Source organism: Grus americana, chromosome 1 (assembly GCF_028858705.1).
Source record: "Grus americana isolate bGruAme1 chromosome 1, bGruAme1.mat, whole genome shotgun sequence".
Lineage (NCBI taxonomy): Eukaryota > Metazoa > Chordata > Aves > Gruiformes > Gruidae > Grus > Grus americana.
The window spans coordinates 19,124,171-19,145,466 of NC_072852.1; the positions used below are offsets into that span (position 1 = coordinate 19,124,171).

At 35.5% G+C, this 21,296-nt stretch overlaps 1 protein-coding gene across 6 annotated transcripts in view; it reads left to right on the forward strand.

Annotated features, from left to right (window-relative positions):
• Positions 1-21,296, forward strand: part of TAFA5 (TAFA chemokine like family member 5) — a 516,381-nt gene that overhangs the window by 235,696 nt on the left and 259,389 nt on the right. For all 6 annotated transcript variants that reach the window (XR_008575467.1, XR_008575468.1, XR_008575469.1 and 3 more), the window contains exon 3: positions 5,892-6,041. Coding sequence is in view for 3 of the 6 variants with exons in the window: in XM_054813305.1 (XP_054669280.1) it covers positions 5,892-6,041 (150 nt within the window). In the remaining 3 variants the exon portion in view is untranslated. The remainder of the gene's footprint in view (positions 1-5,891; positions 6,042-21,296) is intronic.

Genomic DNA, 21,296 nt, shown 5'->3' on the forward strand with positions numbered 1-21,296 from the left:
TGGGCTACACCAGTAAATTTGCATTATCCAAATTACTTACTTACTTTTTGTTTCAGACAGTGACATTGGTCCTGTCTTCTACTGACAGCATAATCATACCCTGGAGAAAAACTGGTTAAGACTACTTTAAACAGGTTGTTTAGCTGTACTAGCATGAAGAATTGCTTTGTGTAGTCTGATACTTCAATGGCCATGTTTGTTTCAATAGAAAGATACAAGGTCCTAAATGATTATACAAAGTATCTTGGAAACAAATGCTTTCAATGTCAGTGACAGTAGCAACAGAAGAGGGATATATTTCCAAGAGTATGTTCTATTGAAAAATTGAAATTCCTTTGCATTGCATAAATTCAGATTGAAACAATGTTCTTATTTGATAGTTATTCTGAAATTGTGCTGATTCATTTGGACAGTTTTTCCCCATACTGAGTTACAGAAGCTGAGCCAATTCTGGTCTGTTACTTTAGATTAAATATGGTTTTTTTAGAAGCTTTGTTGGAGTTGCTCTTTCTTATTTTGTACTAGCTGGATTTCCACAATTTTTGCTATTGTAGCTTAAAAGTGAGTGTGGTTCTTTGGGACAAACCAATTCCTTGCCATAATCTCTCTCATTCTGAACTAAAATTGAAAGAGAAAAGGTAATAGGACTGTCTGAAATTGGATGATATTCAGTGTAAGAGATCTTCTTTCTGGACATTTTCTTTGAGGAATGCTATATAACATAAAAAATTTCAAAGTCTACTTAAATATATGCCTTTTTTATATATTGAAATATGTTTAAATATTTGTTATTCAAGTTAATGTCCAACTGCAAATCATGAGTGACACTAGCTACTTAAGTTCCCCTTTATTCCAGTAGGAATTGTTGATATTCAACCCTGCTGAGGACTTGGCATGGCTCTGTTGTCAGAAAGACTTCAATATTGTAATAGAAAACTACTGAATGTATTCCTATGATCTGATTTTGAAACAACTCCTGCATTGTGCTCACTGACAAAAGAGTATCTGAATCTAGCCAAGATTTTTAATAACATCTAACTTGATGCATTTTGAACTAAAAGAGCTTGTGTTGCTAGGCATCAAATTGGTGATGCATGGAAAAATTGTTCACTGAAACTGTAATATCAGCCTGCATGTACAATTCAGAAGTAGATTTTCTGGATGAGCATGAAATCTAAAACCCTGGAAAGACCCGTATATTTAGATCAAGTTTTATTTTCATTGTACCCACAGATACCATGCATTCATCATCTGATTTTATTTCTTTAAATGAATTTGAGGGAAAGCCTTCAGCTTTTCAGCATGCATGAATTAAAAATTCATCGTATCTATAACTTGCTTGCTGTAATCAATGTGGATTAGGCAGGTTTTACTTTCTATTAGAGAACAGAAATATTTTTGTCCACAGAAAATTAAAATATTATCCCAGGTACCCTCCATGGAATATGAAAACATTTACTATTTGAGGGTTTTACCCTATGACAGACAATACAGATCTTTCAGAAGCTTTATTCTTTCAGCAACATCGTATAGTTGACAGAGGGCTCTTAGTTATACATATAAAAATGCCATTTACTTTTCAACTTTTCAGTAACGAACTTTTCTTTCAAGAATGTAAGTATTAAAGAATTTTAAAAAATATATTAGTTTTACCTTGAGATGTTTCCTGTGCCATTTGCTAGATATGTGTACCTAAACTCACTGATTCCTACAGACTTCCATGAAAGTCTCACAGAGACCAGTTGCAGAGTTAACTTCATTCAGACAACGAACAAACAAACAAACAAAAAGCCTAATCCAGTTGTATTTGGAATTTTAACATTTGTGGGGTTTTTTTGGTTTTGATTTAGTTTTACTTACATTTTTAATTCAGAATCCTGTAGTTTTCCCTTTTCCTGAAAGAATTTCATGTAAAAGCATGTGTTCTTGTTGTGGGAGAGAGAGAAGGGATATTTTTATTGGCATTTTAAGAATGTGGTACAACATTATAAAAGAACATTGAAGAACCTGAACCTTTTCTCTTTTTAGTACCTAGATGGTGGCAACACAAAATCAAATAACTTCCAGTGAAGTCTTAATTACTAAAATAAACTTATAAAATAAATATTTATAAAATATAAAATATTTATATATATAAAATAAATTTTAAAACAGTAACAGCAACAAAGAAATACCCACTCATTTACTTGGAAAACTGGATGGTGGTAACTCTGAAACAATGTTTATGCTTGGTCCATAAAACATTTTTTTCTTGGAAGAACAACTTTCAGACAAAGCTAGAATGAATCAGAGTTCTCTGATGATGCTTGCCTTTTTCCCCCCAAGATTATTTCATTCCAGTTGGAAGATGGTGAATTGCTTTGTGTACTGCAAGTACATAAATATGGTCTACTGAAAATATGGAGTTCCATAGACTGTGGCTCTTAATCTCTCAGCTGGAAAAGCTCCAGTGAAACTCCACCCATTGTTGCCTTGAGATTTCTTCTCTGTGCTTAGAAGTGGAGAGTGTTCAGAGGCTCACAGATGAATGGCCTTTTTTCATTAATATCTTTGAAAGACGTCACTATGTTAACTTCCCTGAAAATGAAAGGTATCCTAATTCTTAAAACTTGGTACTTACAAGAAGTATATTCTTTGTTCTGTCATTTTGTACCTTACATTTCTAGATTAAATTCTTAAATAGCAAAAGTAGCACACGTCATCTGAGCTTCTCCTGTAGACTTACCCTCTACTTAATAAGGGACAGAGAAGACATGCTTTACAACAGGATGTCTCCCTCTCTGGAGATGGGCCTCCGTAACCTTAACTAATACTTTTCATGCTTTACAGCCATCTGAAGCCAAGTGGATGTACACTGCGTTGTAGCGCTCAGTATACTAGCAGTCTTTGCATCCTGTGACACAATGACTAGGCAGTATTTATGTCATATATGTGGGAAAAGCTGCTGCAGCCCTACAATAACTTTTAATTTTCTTCTGCTATAGAAACAAGAATGGCAACAGAGAAATGATCTTTAAAAAAAATAATTATCTAACAATTTAAAAATCTTTCCAATTTTCCCTTATTTTTAATAGCTGCTCAAAATTCCTTGAAAGGCAGTGTGACATTATCTTTGTACAGCAATTGCTCTCATTTAGGTATTTGAAGTTCATCAAAAAAATGAGGTCATTATGCTGAAGAAATTATCATCTCTATACAAAATAAACAGCTGAAAACAATCATAAAAAGCAAATAGCCCAGCTGGCTCAAAATAAGCCTTTGCAGAACTAAAACTGCATGGGTCCAAAACCAGAAAAGATTATAGGCGTTCTTATTGATAGTCACTGCTTACATTCCCTGGAAAGCTTTTTGCTTTCACAAAATATTGTTCAAGGCCAGGTTGGATGGGGCTTTGGGCAATGTGGTCTAGTGGAGGGTGTCCCTGCCCATGGCAGGGGGGTTGGAACTAGATGATCTTTGAGGTCCCTTGCAACCCAAACCATTCTACAATTCTGTGATTCTATGATTATCTTGACATAAAGCTTCATTGTTCTTTTTCTCTGAATGTAGTCCTTATTCACTTTCACTGTGCTGTAAAACTGGTTCCTTTCTTCTGAAATGGGGTTTTATATAATTATCCACTTAGATTATATGATTTACCACATCTTTTAACGAATGCAACAACAGTATAAAGACTTACAGATAGTGGAGAATATGGCAACCCATACTCTCAGGAACACTTATACTTATCATGTTTATGCTTCTACTTTTTCTCTGGTTTCCATTCAATTTCTATTCTCAATGCAGGACCATAATCATGATGTTCAAATGCCTAAGGGGTCAAGATCTAAATACACCTCTGATTATGTCTTTTTTACATGATGTACTGAGACAGCTGTATTCCTTGGGAGCAATACATCTCCTGCAACCCAGAATGAAATATATTGGTGATGGAGGAAAAAAGAATGCTTTTTTTTTTTTTTTGGTTCAAGACATTTCAGTGTAGCTGGATTTCCCTTCTCCATATCTAGAAAATCATATTCCTCTATCTTTCTTGCTAAATCTTTGCTTTCTGACCCAAGATTTCAGAGAAAACAAAGAAAAACCCAGCATATAATAGAGTAAAAAATCCACTCATCAGTGTGCTTATCCTAAGATGTTTTTATTAACAGAGTGGGTAGAAAAGAGTAGAAACCCAGGATTGACCATAGCTCATAAGTCTAGTTGCCAGCAGCCATTAAACACTATGGTGATAAGGTTCACTATCATGAATTTCATATCTGTATTTATAAATGCCTCGTGTATTACTTATGTGTATGTCATATCTTTGCATGAATTTCTGGAGTACCTTGTTCCATATTCATCTTTGAGATCCTCAGTTTTGCCATGTTGTAATTCACTGCAGTGTAGGAGTCACAGCAGCATAAAATTTAGGTGGCTTAGCAGTGAACCAGTCACAATGCTGTTGACAGCCTACAATATTCTGCTATTCTGACAGTTTCCAAACAGTATCCACACATACAAAGGAAGCATACTAAGGTGGTTCAGAGAAGAATATGCTGTGTAAACTTGTATTCTCAATAGAAAAAATGCAGTATACAGAGATATCATTACACTTTTAGATTAAATTAAATGTCATTTATATATGTTTCAGGGGTTTTTATGTTGGTTTTGCTTTTTAATTTTGATTTTAATATAGATCTAAAATTTCTGCATTTTGTCTCATTGTTCTTTTTCAATATTTCAACAGTATAAAAATAATTTACTGTGAATATTATTTAAATTGCATAACTTTTTTATAAATACAATATTGCATGTGTTCCAATCTCAATTTTTTATGAAAACAAAATATAGTAAGCTGGTGATTTGCAGATATATTTTTTGCACATATTCATTTAAAGGGTTATAATAGATTGCCTACAAAGACAAAATCCAATAGAAATTATATTTACTACTGTACCATAAAATCCAGAAATTATATGTAATGTAAAGTGATAGCTGGGATTTTTTTTTTTTTTTCAGTCTTACTATGTATTGAAATTCAATAATGTATCTTTCTTGCTTGTAAAAGGTAGTATTTTGGTATACTAGTAGCCTAAAAGGAAGTGCCTAATTTTAAATGTATAACATTTACTTTAGACTAATTTTCTTCATAAAATAATTTTTTTGCAACTTTTTGTTTTGTCTGTCATAGCATGGTCCAAATTCACAACTAGGTGCTGTGGATTTCCATAGTATTCAGGAGAAGCTACAAATATTGGAGAAGTCAATAAAAAGCAAACAATGTTACTGAGCTAACTGGTGGTGTCATTTTACTGTCTTTTGCAGGACGGTTACATAGTAAATTTAGTAAAAGGAAAAAGAGCAACTACTTCAAATATGAGTCAGGTAGAGAGCCAATTACTGCTCAGTTTAGACTAAGCAAGAGCCAATGGACTGACAATCTGGTCAAACATGGGCATACTTTGAAAGACTTTTTCTTTCAGGAGCAACATGCAAAGCAGTTAAGACTTCTTAATATCCATGGACATGAGGGGAAGCTTTTTGTGTTCCATATACTTTATAATTTATTTTCTGAAAGTACATAAAGAGCACACCATTTAAATTTCATTGCCGTAAAACCAGATTGTTCCTTTACTTAGCCAACATAAGTAAAAGTAACCTGTGTGACCTCAGCTCTCTGGCTTTTATGGAACAATAATCATTTTGTGACAGAAACAGTTTGCAGGGTTTTCATATGTCCACCACAAAGAAAAATTGTATGTCATCTCAGTTTTATTATATCCATCAGCTGGCTGCCCATTTGTTGTGGAGTGTCTGCTGTGACATAGGGCCGTGACTCTATTCGGCTGTAATAGATTGCCTGTAGTGCATTCAGTGACTCTGGTACCTGTTGCTGGTTCTTTTTCCAGGTCAACTGGCTGCAGGTACATGTGAGATTGTTACTTTGGACAGAGATAGCAGTCAGCCCCGAAGGACTATAGCCCGACAAACAGCTCGCTGTGCATGTAAAAAAGGACAGATTGCCGGTACAACAAGAGCAAGGCCAGCCTGTGTTGATGGTAAGAAGCAAAGATCTATTCAATCAGTTTCTGCCAATACAAGAGTGGTGTAATCTGGTAGTGTCTCATAAAAAAATAAAAGCTCTATAGAAGAAACTTTCATGTGTCCCAACTAGTAATGGCAATACCATTGAAATTCCTCAGAAGGATATTACTGACTAATAGCATAGATATTTCGGTTACCATTTTTTAATTGGAATTTTCACTTTTGTTTTAACTTGATATGCAGTTGAATGTTAAGGGCATGGTGCTGTTATATATTGCATGCGATGATAGGATCAGCCATGAAATGGCATTCTTTTTTCCCCTACTTTTTATTTCTTATAACATTAAGAACTACACTGCAAAAGAGCCTCAAAGGTTTTATGCCACTGGGAAGCTAATGTGACTGCCCCTGTGTGATAGTTAATGCTGTTGAAGAAAACACTGACACTATAGTTGGAATATAGTATCTGAATATACCTCACGTCCAGCATTCCTTCTCTCCTTAAAATGATGATTCTGTGTGATTCACTGCAGATGCAGTGGTAGCATGCAGCTGGAAAACTGCTAACATACAGGGAGGTATGAAAATATTTCACTTCAAAATACTTTTTTGAGATGAATTTCTGTGTTACAGTTAAATAAGATGTTAACAGTGGGACAATCTTCATGACAGGTCTGCCGGTGCAAGGCTACTAGCAAGCATTCATATTAAAAATAAAACTGGAGACATTTTGAAAATAGTTGATGCAAAATGGTATATTTTGATCAAGGCTCAGCTAACAAAAGTAAAAAGAAGATGCTTATGTATAGACCTATAATAAATTCACAGATTGCCTTTGAATACTGACTGGTTTGAGTTCTCAAATAAAAATATTGCTGAGAACACCCTACTCTTGCCTCAGAATTTAGTCTTACCAATGATTATCAAAGAAGACAGCTCAAAGGAGATTTCAGAGCCTATCCACAAAGCTAAATATAGAAGATCATGCACATTCTATTTTTGCATTTTCCTTTCACTGTTTTTGGTACTCTGTAAGACAGTTTCTTAGCTGTCTCTTTTGTAATGTGATACTATATCAAATAATTCTCTTCTTTCCTGTTTTATTGTAAGATCATAAGACTTAATTGCTTAAGGAATGATTTTATTGTGTCATTTATAGTTGTAACTTAAGCAAAAATACTTGTTAGCAATTAAAAAAAAAATCAACATGTGTTTCCCATTTTAAAACAGCGAAGTTCTAAGGGAAAATATAAATTTTGCATCATCTGATGGGAACTAAGCACAATTTTTCCTCAGTCAGTTATGGCCTATGGTGAGATTCATTTGCTGTAACTTAGCTATCCAAAGTTAGTTGTCTAACCTAGTAACTCCGTTTTTTCTGTATACCCAATGGAGAGCAAAAGGCACCTTCTTAGAGTAATTTAGCTCATCCTAAGTGCCTAGGATAAATCAGATGTAGCACTCCTTGGTACTCACTGTTTCTCTGGCTTGCCTTAAGACACCTGTGGTGATGAGACTTTAGATAGCTAGAAAGTACGTGCCAGTAAGAAGACACGACTGCACCTCATAGTCCAATTGCTATATCTTATGTTAGTTTCCAAGTATGGAAGGTTTGAGGTCATTTATTATTAGACTTTTTTTTTTTTTTTTTTTACTCACAAAGAAGGGCTATTTCAAATTCTGCATTTGCTTTTGGGATCTATGGTTAGGTACTGTGTAATCAGAGCAGGTTCTTTATGTAAGACACCACATTTGAAAAATAAGTAGGAAGTTTATCAGTTAAAAAATAGAGCTTCCCATTAACTTATGTGTCCAAGTGTTATCATTCATTTTTTAAAGCTTTTCTAATAAGATCTAATAATATGGTTCTTTATTATTTTGTGAAATGTTTATAGTTAGGATGTTGAGCCCTTTGCTAAGAATGCTAACTGCAAGATGTGTAGGACATGCTACTTAGCTTTCCTGGACACTGTTAGCGATGGTTTGTAATCAAAGCTCAAAAAGGTTAATGATACCTAGAACTGTATATCGAGTTCCAAAATTAAAATAAGGCACAAGCCATATCTTTGATCTGTACATTTTATTCATGAATGAAGTTAAAAAAAATAGTTTTACATACCATAAACCCAATGATATAGGAAATAATAAATTAGCACTTTACCTTGTCTCTAATCTTCTGCTTGCAAATAAAGCTGGCGGATAAATTGGCCATCGACTAACAAGTATCCATCTTGTTATCCATCCAGTTTACCAGGTTCATCGTTTAAAGAATACACACTGAATTTTTCCATACTGTTTATATTCATTTCTAGAATAAAGTGTTTCAAACACAGCTACTAAATGCTTTCTTCTGGACATGAAATCTACATAAAATTATGTCTGAGAAAAGCTAGTTTTGTCTCTGAAATTAAGTCAAATACTGCTGGTTTAGGAATGCTACAACCAAACTTTCCCCCCACCCCCACCCCCACCCCACCCCCCAAATAAAGAAGGGTATTTCACCTATGGAAATCTTCCATCTAGCAGGCATTCCATTCATTTTTTCTTATAAATCCCATTTTCCAAACAAACAAATAATCCTTCTCTGAGCTTTCTTAAACAGGACATAGAGTATTCTTTTGCAAATTTTCTTTATTTATATTATAGTTGATGTTAAGATGTAATTGCTATTTGAGATTTCATTTCTGCTATCAAAAAGAAAAAAATCTCATTGGGCAGTAGTTTTCTCCACGCCAGTTTACTTTCCAAAGATTTGGTTCTTTTATTCTTTGTATAGTTTTGATTTTAATGAGATTATTTTTGAAGTAAAGGTAGCAGAGCTAGACCTTAGACCTTTAATAATTAATGTAAAGTCATTTGTGAAGGAAGCAGGCATAGTAAGCGTGACCTGCTAACCTACTACCAAGAAAACATTAGCTAACAATTGTGTTACAGCTTCTGGTGAGAGAGTGTGTGGAAGATTCAGTACCAAAGCTGGTAATTTTTACTACCTTAAAATGCATCATGTTGTACCTGGCTACCGTTTGTTCACTGTTTAATGGAGAGAAGTGCCTTAGAATATATTCAGTTATGCAGTATATTTCCTGGACCTCTGAAATGCAGGTGTCAATTATTGCAGCAAAAAGAGTAAGTAATTTAAGGGCTCTTAAACCTCACAAGCATTGTCTGAGATTGCACTTGTCAACGTAGCTCTTAGAGTAAGTCCTGAGCTGATTACCAAAATCCACTCTGATTTCCACTGCTACTTCAGCTAAGGTCTTTTCCTAAGAAATGAAAGACAGTATATGTCAGACAGATAAAAGTGGAATTGTTAAAAATGAAAATGCAGTGTTTAGGCCTTGGTCTGAGCAGAGCATGAAGAACAGAGATTTTATTGAAATGTTTCCCTGTGGTGGAGAGTGCTGATTTATTCTTAATTTTTTCTAGCAGTCTTTAAATATGGCAGATTGCTAATGTAATCTGAAAAAATGGCATCAATATTCACCCTGATTTCAAGCTTGATTTAGTGTTGATTACTTCATTCCTAGACCCACAAAGTCATAATGTATGTTTGGTATGTTTGGTTGTGATGTAATTTTTATTCATGAATGTAGGTTTTGTGATATTATGACAGTAGTTAGCCTGCACTTTTAGTTAAATTATTATTATTTAAAACTAGCATTCCCTAGTCCCTTTTTTGAGATCAAATTCCATAACAATGACCTCAGTTGCATTACTTTGATAAGATATTATTTTTCAACATAGCATCTGGTTTATCACCAGAGTAATTTCCCTGTGTGTCAGTCAAGCTTCATCAGTTTTTTCAGCTGGAGCCTGTGAGAGATTGGAAGATAGCACTTATTCTCTATTTTTGTCCAGTACCTTCTCTAATTTAAACTTGTTTTAAAGCAAGTGACAAAAAATCTTTGTAACAGTGTGTGTACATGTGCACTCATGGTTTGTGTTTTTTTGCAAGAATTGTATCAATCTGAAAATAAAATTTGTTATGCTGAAGCATTTCATAGAATGCAGGTATATTAACCTGAGAAGAGTGGGATGAATGTTTAAATGTTCAGTAGATTCCAGTAATTCTGTCCAATATATATTTATAGCTCAAAAATAAACAGTAATTTTCTCTAGAAAAAAGAAGCAGTTGATGAAAGGAAAAGTGGTATGAGAGAAGTGGTTTAATTGCTTGAGAAAATTAGAATGGCAATCCTTAATTTGCTTACCTGAATTATGTGATTAGAAGATTCTCATGCTCTGGATTTCAGTTCTGGCTCCTTTTATGTCCACAAAGTGCTATGAAAAATCCCAGGACATTGATCCTGATATCCAAAATTCCTAACTTTGGAATAGCTCACGCTCAGGTAACTGCATTCAAAGTGTTCAGGCAATTTATGTTGTGAATCAAAGTTGTGTTGTTTTGTGTTTGTTTTTTCTTTTCACTTTTTAAAGTTTTCATAAAGTTTTAATTATTTTGCAAACATTGTAATGATGTTATTTTGTATAGAATCTTAGTTAGTATAATTTGTTCATACATTATGATTAACATGCTTTTCAGTTGGTGCTGATTGATTTTGTTTAACACAGAAACTCAGGATCCGCAAGGAAGCCACGTTAGTTTCGGTCAATAATTCCCTGCTCTTCTCATTATCTCTAGGAGTCTACAGGGAGGTGTAGAGGTCAGAACTGATCATTAATAAAATCCTAGATCATGCACTTGAAACAAAACTGCCTAATACCTGGAGAGCTTCATCATTCTAAAGTATCTTATCCATACTGGGGGGAAATAGAAAAAAAAAGAGGACAATAATGATTTTCAGAAATGGGAATTTTAGTTTTTACATAATATTTCATATGTTTGTTAATATGCTATTTATATTATTTTATCCTGGGTTTATTGAAGATATTTGCAAATGTTTCCTCACTGTAAATATTATACATTTAACTTTGTTGCATTTAAGATATGTCAATTTAAAACAAGTAAAACCAAAAGACACAGCAGGATGCATATGAAATTAAAAGGAGACTGAATAATACCACGTAGACATTTTGCTAGGCCAGAAGCAGTGTACTGTATAGTGTGGAAGATTTAAGTCTGGGAGGAGAGTGGGACTCTTTGGCCATGAAAATGATCAGAGGGCTGGAGCACCTCTCCTGTGAAGACAGGCTGAGAGAGTTGGGGTTGTTCATCCTGGAGAAAAGAAGGCTACAGGAAGACCTTATTGAGGCTTTTCAATATATGAAGGAGGTATGTAAGAAAAACAGAGGAAAACTTTTTAACAAGGCCTGTAGTGACAGGACAAGGAGCAATGGTTTTAAACTAAAAGAAGGTAGATTTAGATTGGACATAAGGGAAGAGTTTTTTTATGACGAGGATGGTGAGACAAGTGTGGTAGAACAGGTTGTTCCATGAACAATGGAGAAGCTGTGGATGCCCCATCCCTGGAAGTGTTCAAGGCCAAGTTGGATGGGGCTTTGGGCAACCTGGTCTACTGGAGGGTGTCCCTGCCCATGGCAGGGGGGTTGGACTAGATGATCTCTAAAGGTCCCTTCCAATCCAAACCATCCTATGATTTTATGATTTTATTTGACCCTGAGCAAATGATATTAATTGCATTATGGTGGTAGCAAAACACTTGGGTATTCTGCTACGTTGTTATGAAGTTAAACAGGTTAGAACATGTATTTAGATTGCCTTGCTATTCTTCTTGAGAGATTGGAAAGAGTGACAGTTTAAACTGGGGAATATTTTGCCTGTAATGAACGTTTTGGAAAAATTATCCTAATAAAATTCTGCTGGTTCCCTGGGGTCTGAAAGACAATATCATCCATTCTCTGTTTTTCCTTTCCCTGTTTGCATAGAGAGCCCAGGTATCAAAACGCACTGTCAATACTAACATTTCAGTTGTAGAATCACAGAAAAGGTTAGAACCTTCTTACATTATTGAAGAGTCAGGTACACTAAACACTTAAACCCATTGAGTGGCCAGTTTGTAAAGAAGACCTTCTGTCTAGGAGATGTCTAGCAACCCTGCAAATTAAATCTCTAATACTTAATATTACTACTGAGTGAGAGGCCACATGGAATAGTAAAGAAATGTGTATGTGATGGTTTAATATTTGCGTGGGAATATTCTGACTGTGGTCATGAGTTTAATTGCCAAAGAATAAAGCCAGTTTGTTTATAATCAAGGCTTTTAAACAATCCTAGAACTTGTTAACTAGTGGTCATGCGTATGTTACTGGTAGGATGTAATAATACACTGCAATATTAGAATATCTTTCAAGGAATGGAATAAATAATATTTTGGTCATTGCTTATATACCCTTATTTTAAGTTTTTAGCATGCCTTCTTGAGCCTCGACAGTCTTTAAATTTTTTTTTTATTATGATGTATCTGAAGTGTTCCAAACACTGTGTATGTTCATTTATGAAATAATTGTTGGGTAGTCATCTTACATCATACCTTAGAATATCGATAATTTCTATTTACTCCTACCTAGAAAAAATTTTAAAAGAAAAAAAAAAAGGACCCTTAACTATATTCCTTTGCTTCAGCAGTGGGGAAAAGATAGCAATTATGCATTTGCCAGCACCATATGCATAAAACTTAGTTTTCAACATGGCCACAGCACCAAGGCTGTTGGAGTTCAAGGAGCATCTGAAGGATGCTCTTTGTTGTATGGTTTAGTTTTAGGTAGTCCTGCAAGGAGCGGGGTGTTGGATTCAATGATCCTTATGGGTCCCTTCCAACTTGAGATATTCTGTGATTCTACGACTGGACATTGCATAAAGATGCAGACCAAGATTTCGCATAATGCTAGTGTTTTCCACAGAATTATTCATTCTTCAGCAGTCAGGTAGCAGAGAGTGAATACTGATCACAGCTTGAAAGTCAGGCCCAGCATGGGTTTATGGGTTCTCAGGCTGAGTACTTACTTTTTTTTTTTTTCTTTTTTGGTAGAGATCAACTGCTTCCTAATCGCAAGTAGATCTATAGGTCTCCTTCCATGTTCTAAGAATGTTTATGGAGTAACAAATCAGGGATGTAGAGGAATTAGGTATAAATAATTATGCAGCAAATTGGCAGATTATTTTCTACAAGATTCTGAAGGATTATGCACCGCAGATTGAGAGGAAACACTTTGGATATATAAAGGAAATAGATCTAGGATAAGGGCAAATAAAATGTAATTGAACATAAAATACTTTTCTAAGCCTTGTACCTATAACAAAGTGACCAGACTGAAATTACTTTTCACTCATAAGCATCCTCCTTTGAGGTTAAACCTGGCATCGATACACAATTTCAGGTTAAGTGATGGCTGTCTTTCTAAATGATAGTGCAGGGAAATATTTAGGAAAGCAGAATTTAATTATGTGATTTGGAAGGTGGCCAGGAACCAGGAGTTAACACTGGTACTGTTGCAAAGAGTGCTGAGAGAACTTTAATTGCCTCTAATGCTTAGTGCCTTGCTTTCACATTTCATCTGAAAGACAACACCTTCAGCCTCCTGGTGTTTCATTGGACGCATTAGTTCATCAATGCTAACAAACAACTTTGTTTCCTTTAGTTCCTTGACGCTCCTAAGCAGCCACCCATGTAGTCTAATCCTCTTTCATCTACGTGCTCTGATGGCAGCTTCAGCACAGAAAAATGGTTGGAGGTTATTGTGACATTAGATTGTGGAAGAATTTTCGGAGGGAGTGGCCAGAAGCCTAATTACTACAGACATTTTAAATTGAACTGGACAAAATACTAGAGAACATATTATGCATTAGCATAACTGGATAGAGTATTCTGTGCTTGATTTCTTGCGGCAGAGCACTACCAACAACCACAGCAGTCTGATTGCAGTGTGATTCATTAGCTAACTTCAGGCAATAGGTCAATGTGACGTTCCTAAATTCAGGAGTTTGGTCACTCTAAGCTCCCTCTGCAGACTGAGATATGAGATGGGCATGTCAGAGGTCACGTAGTGGCATTATTGGAATTGCCTTCTGAAAGCTTCTCACTTTTTCTCTCTTACGGGATTAAAGGGAACATAGGATGACTAGCAGAGTAGGTTTTCTGCTTGAATGTGATGTGTGTAAACACTTCAGGCCATCAGCTGCTCAGATTGCCTTCTGGAAAAGCTACTGTCTTCGCTGATTAGAGGCAGTTTAAGGAAAAAATGTAACAAACATATTTATATTACCCTCTCTGCTTGTCATCCTAGGTTCTAGTTATCCCCAGAAGAGGGGGAAGAGAGAAACTTTCAAAACTGTTCATGTGCGAAGGTGGGCTTCTGTTAGGGCAACATGTTTGTCTCCAGTGAGTGCAAGAGAATATAGAGAGATGAGCCTTTGTAAATACCTCTGCCGTCAATGGGTGAGATAAAACTATAGCTAAACGACATTTCTGGCACTATGTGAAAGCAGCATGGTCAAGGAGTACTTCCCCACCCCCGTAAATAATCTCATTAAGCATAGAGAACTATAAACAGAGAAACAATATGTTTCATGAAAGTGAATGAAGACAGACTGTAATATGGTTAGAAATGGCATTTTAAAGCTATATACTCCTTTATTTTTAACTTACCTTAGATTTAATATCTGTGATGATAGATGGTGTGTCAGAAGACTCCTAGAAAATTTTAAAATTGATTGCTAAATTAGTGACAACATTAATAGCATTACTACATCCAGCACCTGGAACAGAGTAGTTAATGCTAGGCATTTCTGTATGCCTCTTTCAGAATACTCTGCATGGGGCTGATTCAGAGAAAATACCCTCTTTGAAGACAGAACCTAAAGCTACCTATTTAAGGTGAGGCAAAGGAGTTAGATTTCCCCTGCTTTTAAGGGTTGAGGTCATACTGCAGGAGGAAGAAAATAGTTTGTGGCATTAAAGCTGGCATTTTCATATTATAAATAAACGTTAGGTATGACTGTATTTATGTGCAAAAACTTGTTTTGCTTATGTCTTACAGTTGTATTATTTTTACAATTTCATAGGCATGCAAAGTGCTTCATAAGCAAGTTTCATACAGTCCTAGACTGAAAGCATTTGCAGTCTAATGACAGGCTGAGTTCTTGTTTGTACAGCTATACAAGGAAACAAGGATATGTAGATGCTTCTTTTTGTTAATTATGCAGATCGTGGGGAGTAGGATAAGGACAAAAGCTCTCAAACTTCTTTGTACTCTCAGATGAGGTGGAAGTGGGAAAGTGAAATTTCCATCAACTTGTTTCAGAGTATTTCTTTGAGACTTTCAGTTTTTCCTCTAGCATCCTTCCTAGGAGGGCATACACAGAGCACCTCCACCCTTGCTCATCCCTTTTGAGAGGGCAAGGTTAAGCCCCAATTGAATGTGAAGGAAGAGGATATACAACTAGTCAAGGTGGGACTCTAAGGATTAGGTAGAAGGGAAGTGAAAAGGGTTGAAGGAAAGAATTGCCTCCCCTTAAAGGAGAGGAAAGAGATGATATCAGAACTAGGCTGTAGTCAGCAAGAGGAAAGGTGGTATTGTGAAAGCAAACATGACTTTGACTTGGTGCGAAACAGAGTGATTTACTGTGAAACAGACTCATTTCAAGGGAGAGTGGCACATAGGACAAGAAGGGAGCAGAATACATGAAATAAAGAGATGCAGTACAAAACTCAGGTAAGCCTGAAGGTGATAAGAATTTTCTTGTCCTTTCCATATTTTCTAGAGCTTACAAAAACTACCTTCTGTTTATTGTTCATTCTGTGAACTCCCATGGTAAATTCATCTTACATGAAGAAATAAATAAAGCTGGCAGTTACCAACCTCCTTGAGTCAGACACACCTTCCAGCCAATTAATTCCCACTTCCTTCCCTGAACCTCTTCCTCCCACAGCAATCAATAATTTTTTTTTCATCACTGAGGCTTAAACAGAATTGGACAATAGCTTTGATGGGCTATGTGTTAACTAGGAAGCATCCAGTCTTCTCCCCTATACTCCATATTATACTCCAAAGTTATTCAATATTTCCCTGTGTCCTATGTCATGCACTGACTTTCCAACCTTCGTGCCCAGTGCCATTACTGCACATCATAGTCCTCTTTGTTCAGTACCTTTACGCTACAGCAGTGGTGTTCCTCTGCCTCTCTGACACTGCACTAAGCAGTTATTGCTGTACATCACCAGGGCACTCAGCACAGACCCACCTCCAGACTGTCTCCAATGCTCCGCAGAATGTAAATCTCCCTCAGCCCACACAGCGTTCCCACATAGCTCCCCACTAATGTTCGCTGATTTGATGACGTGTGGAGAGGAAGGTGTGAACTGCAGGACCAACAGAAGGGAAGCAGTCAAGCCATGGGGCAGTATTGCTGAAGCGGTGCATTCTCAAAATGAAAAGGTGGGGGTTCAGGGAAGATACTGCTAGTATAGAGTAAAGCAAAGGCAGGAAGAGACATAGTGACACAGAGCTGTGTGATATAGAGTGGCTGGAAAGAGCTAGAAGAGGGAAGAGCAAAAGACAAAGAGGTTGGAGAGAGAGAGCCAGGGCAGTACAGAATGAAGTCAGCTCGAGGGCTAGAATTTCCTCACCTCAACAAAGAGAAGACGTAGCAGTCTAGACAGTGCATCACAATGGAGAAATAAATTATTATTTGGGGTAGAAAAAAAATAAAATTTTTCAGATAAAGAATAGAACTGATTTGGAGTTTCAGTTCAAAAAAAAGTCTATGATTTGTTTTTTCTTCAGTTGTAATAGGATGTTTTGATGCACTGACTAGCACTGGCATTGCAATAACGATAGCCAAAAATCACCTGTTTTCTATCCAATTATCATTTTAAATGTTTTCCTTTATTACTGTTTTGCTGTTTAGATTTTAAATATCTCCTTTAACAGTCCTACATAATTGGGAGACTCAGTCCTCCTGACCTTGAGAATAATCAGCTTTTTTTAAAGATATTTTTAGAGTTTACTATCTGGGGTATATGTAATACAAATTAAAACATTTTAAGAACAGGCTCTTTGGTAACATAGATGTCTTCTACATAGAGCAGCAAGCATATTTTAAACTTCAGGCTTCAGCTTTGCCTGCATTATTGAATTTTTAATTTTGCTAAGCATAAAACATTGAGTGTTTGCTAAGAATACTGACCAGTTCTGACCAGCTTTTTTAAAGTAGTTACTTAGACTCAGTATTTGCATTCTTCCTTTAACAGCCTTAGGTCAGAATACTTCAATTTTGACATAAGTTTTGAAAGTCTATTCATTATATACAAGTATAAAGCCAAGGGAAATTCCAACTTTGGAGTGTGAAAAGAAGGGTGGAGCACTGAGCATAGGTTGCCGCGTAGCCCTGCCTATGCTGTATATGAGCCAGACTCAGTGTCAGCTGCTTACATGCACTGACATGTCCTCCCTCTGTTTTACTGTGTGGTCATGTGGGGGTGATACCTGATGGGTCCCTCTAGAAGGGCCTGTTGTCTGCATGAACAGCATCAGCAATTTGTGTCCAGCTGGAGTTTAAGCTTCTTTGGTAAGCCTAAATGTTTCCCATAAAGCGTTTGGAACCCAATTTTAATGTGATACAACTTTGTGAAACTGGATCGGGTATGCACCATATTTTAGCTAATAATATCAAGGTTTTCTCTGTGCCTTTCATCTCAGAGGACCTCACTCCCACAGGTGTCTGTTTGTCTCTTTTAATCTGTATTTTTGTACAGTCTCTATCTGAAGTTCAGTTTTGAAATGCAGACAGCTTGGTTAGTAATTTCAGCTTGCATGTTGGCAGCTCTCTGTTGAAGTGGTGGGTAGCAGGCAGACAAACTGCCAAAGCATACTAGCCTCACAGTTTTGGGGCAGGAGGAGATCCAGGTTTAGAATAGTGGGGTAGGTCTTCACTGTTAGGAAATTACTACTAGACTTTTAGTACCAGATTTCCTGAAGAGCAATTCTTAGACTCTTTATGCAGAAGAACTGGGTTTTGCAATTTTGCATTTGTCACACCTCAGAAGTGGAAGTCTCAGTCTGTATGAATATTTTAAATACCTGACCTTTGTTCATTTTGATTCAAATCAGAATTTAATTATTTTGTGATTCACTATCATACATTAAAAACTGCTGTGTTGGTGTTGGCTTCCTTTACTGGTGATATGAACTGCATTATCTGCATTTGTTGGTAGCATTGGGTACTGGTCTAGCACATATTTGTGTATTCTTATGGGTAACATAGAGTTCAGCTAGTTTTGAACCTCCTTGCACATTATAGAATGTTTTATGTATTTAGAAACAAAATGTATGTGCTGGGTTTCATGCTGCCTTCAGTCCTGTAGATACTTTACACAGCATAAGATTTTATTTTGTGGTAATTATATGATGTTTTTCAGATTTACCTCTATGTTAATTTTATATATAATTTTTATATGAAAATAGTTTTATGTATAAATATATGGTAAATATAAAATCCTTTTATATTACTATTACTATGTGGCATTAGAGTGAATAAATTAGAAGCTGAAAGGCCAAAACATAAAGCTCTTCCCCAACAATTAGTGCTTCTGCTACAAAATTACTTGCCTGGTCGAGGATGACTTTGCAAGTAAAAAAGTTGCTAAGAGAGAAACTGGACAGTACCATTAAAAGTAACCTATCAGTTGTAATTGTCCTAAGCTGTTAATTATACCCATGAGAGTAGTTTCCGGGACAAGCCAGAGGACTCAAGTCAGGTTTAAACCTGTGTAAGAGGCCATCCATCTATTACAATGGCTAAACTAATTTATTATGAATTAAGTGGTGCCAGTTCTTTGTGTAGGAAATTCTAAAATGACATTGTGTCCAGTGTGCAAACAAAGATTATGGAAAGGTTTCTGTACTTGAAGTAGTTTTGGCTTTTCTTTCAGATGTTGATGACTATATCTGGAACATGAACATAAGTTTAGATCCTATTATAGAATTAATAAAAAAGCCTACTCAGACAGAGAGACATGATTCCTATCTTGAGATTCTTACAAGGTTCACATACTTTAACCTCTTAGTCAAATTAAGAATGCTATTGAAGCTAATGAACCTGTTTCCTTGAATTTGAATTTACTGGATCAGTACGCTTTTGGATAGACAGATATAATAAAAAAATGATGGAATCAATGCAGTGACAAGCTTCCCGTAAGAAAGAAATTTGAAGAGGTTGAGATTCATGTATAAAATAATTTGAATTCTGAAATTCTTTGTATTAATGGTTTCCATTTATTAATTTTTATGACTATTACTTTAGATAGTATACTTTTCACTGTAATCTACTAATAATCTACTGCAGGCTTTTATTTGGTATAGGGAGTTTTATATGAAAAACAATATGTATGCATACGTGTGAAACCTTGGACCACTTCTGGATCTAATGTTCTGGATGAATTTGGGTGAAAAACAGAAACAAAAATCAGAAAAAAATGCTCTTTCAACTGTGAGATTAATGAAACTTTGTTTCCTCTAGGGATGTCACCTTCAACTCTATATCCCTGCCACAGTAATACTAGATCCCTACCCACGCTTTTTACTCTTCCAAGTTCACAATAGTTTGTTTCCGAAGTCATATTTCATTTGGACAAGTTATTTCTTTCTCCCTCGTGTGTGTTTATGTCTTTTCTGGCAAAACACCAGAGTTAACTCATGAAATTCTCACTTCTTCTAGATTTTCATATAGATATGCTTTTCATGGAGTGATTTAGGCTATGTAATGCTATGGAACAAGCCACATGGAGCAGGTTTTGGCATACAGGTGAAATGGACTGCACGTGGGAAATGCTGCAAATAGCAGTTTGTAGTCTATTGGTTCATGTAAAAAGAGGTTGCATAAAATCAGCACATAAAGAAAAATAAGCAGTTTAGAAGACTCAAAGTAACTTTTTTTTTAAGAATCAGTATACAAAGGTGAATACTGGAGGAGCAATGGTAATTTAATTTTTTTATACAAACTGGTTGTTTACAGCCTTACAAAGCTGCATTTCTAACCACTTTTTACTTGAAAAAATTACACCTTGAACCTCCTGGTTTGAAAAAAATTGATGGTCTTGCTTACACTGTAATTCTGAATCACCCTACTGAAGTCTGGATGAACAGTTTTCTCAGAGTATGTAGGTCAAATGAAAGATTTGGGGTGTAGCTTCTGTTGTATCCTTAGCTTTGGGGTGTCAAGCCAGAAAGCTTTTGATTCTGGCTCAGGTGAAATTGTAGCTGAAAATATTCTCTTTCAGTTCTAATGCTAAGGAAAACTTTAAATATTTCTGATTCAGTTTATGTTTTAGAAAAAAAAAGAAAATATATAACTTTTTTTTTTAAAAAAATTATTTGCTGTCAGGTTTGACAAATATTGCACAATATTCTAAAATCTTGTTATTCAGTTTTGGTTGAAGAGAAAAGAATAGTTCAGACTGCTTTTCAGTTTGGGTTGGATTCTTTTACCTACTCTGTAATTTTTTACTTTTACTGTGCCATGTTAACATAAGGTGTTTTTTTTTCATATGAGTTTGCTTATTGAAATAGTGAAAAATAGCATTCCTGAGCGTTTGACCTTTGGGTTCATATCATATTATAATGAGATTTAGAGGTGTTACATCCTGCCAGTGTGCTCCTCCTAGCTTCCTTTTTCAACCTCAGTTTTTAGTCTTTTTCAAAATTATGGAACTTTACTGAAATGTTAATTTGTGCAATATTTAAGACAAATTTTCTATTATTAAGAATACTACACCTACATATTGTATTTGCCACAGAGAAGTTCTTGCTTTTTATTTTTATTTTCCCGTAGCCTAAAATGTCCTGATTTTCTGTACTGAGAAACAGTTGAATAAGATATTTCAGCCAAAATGATAAATTGCAGAAAAGTCGGGCATAATATTATAAGCACAGGATATCTGTTATGAAAATACATCAGGGTAGATATATACACATGATAAGCATTAAGGAAAAAATAGGGTAAACAGATTGAAATTACAGCAATATAAAATGCTTATGATGTCTGTGAAAGTGAGGTTTAAGAAAATCATGATAATATTAATAAGCATGTACAGTAATATATAAAAACCAGATTGATATTAGCACATTCTTTATCACTGGAATTAAGACACTTGGGGTTTTTTTCCCCTCCTAGACTGTACCCTTATGATATAGAGCCAAAACCACTTGAATAGTCTTTAAAAGATGTTACCAATTTAAAATAAAAAATTAAAAAATGTAGTTATTCATGAGAATGGAGCAGACACTCCTTTCCCCCTCTTTTCCCTATCCCTCGCCTGCCCAGATTTTAACAGTAAAGGCTTCTGCAGAAT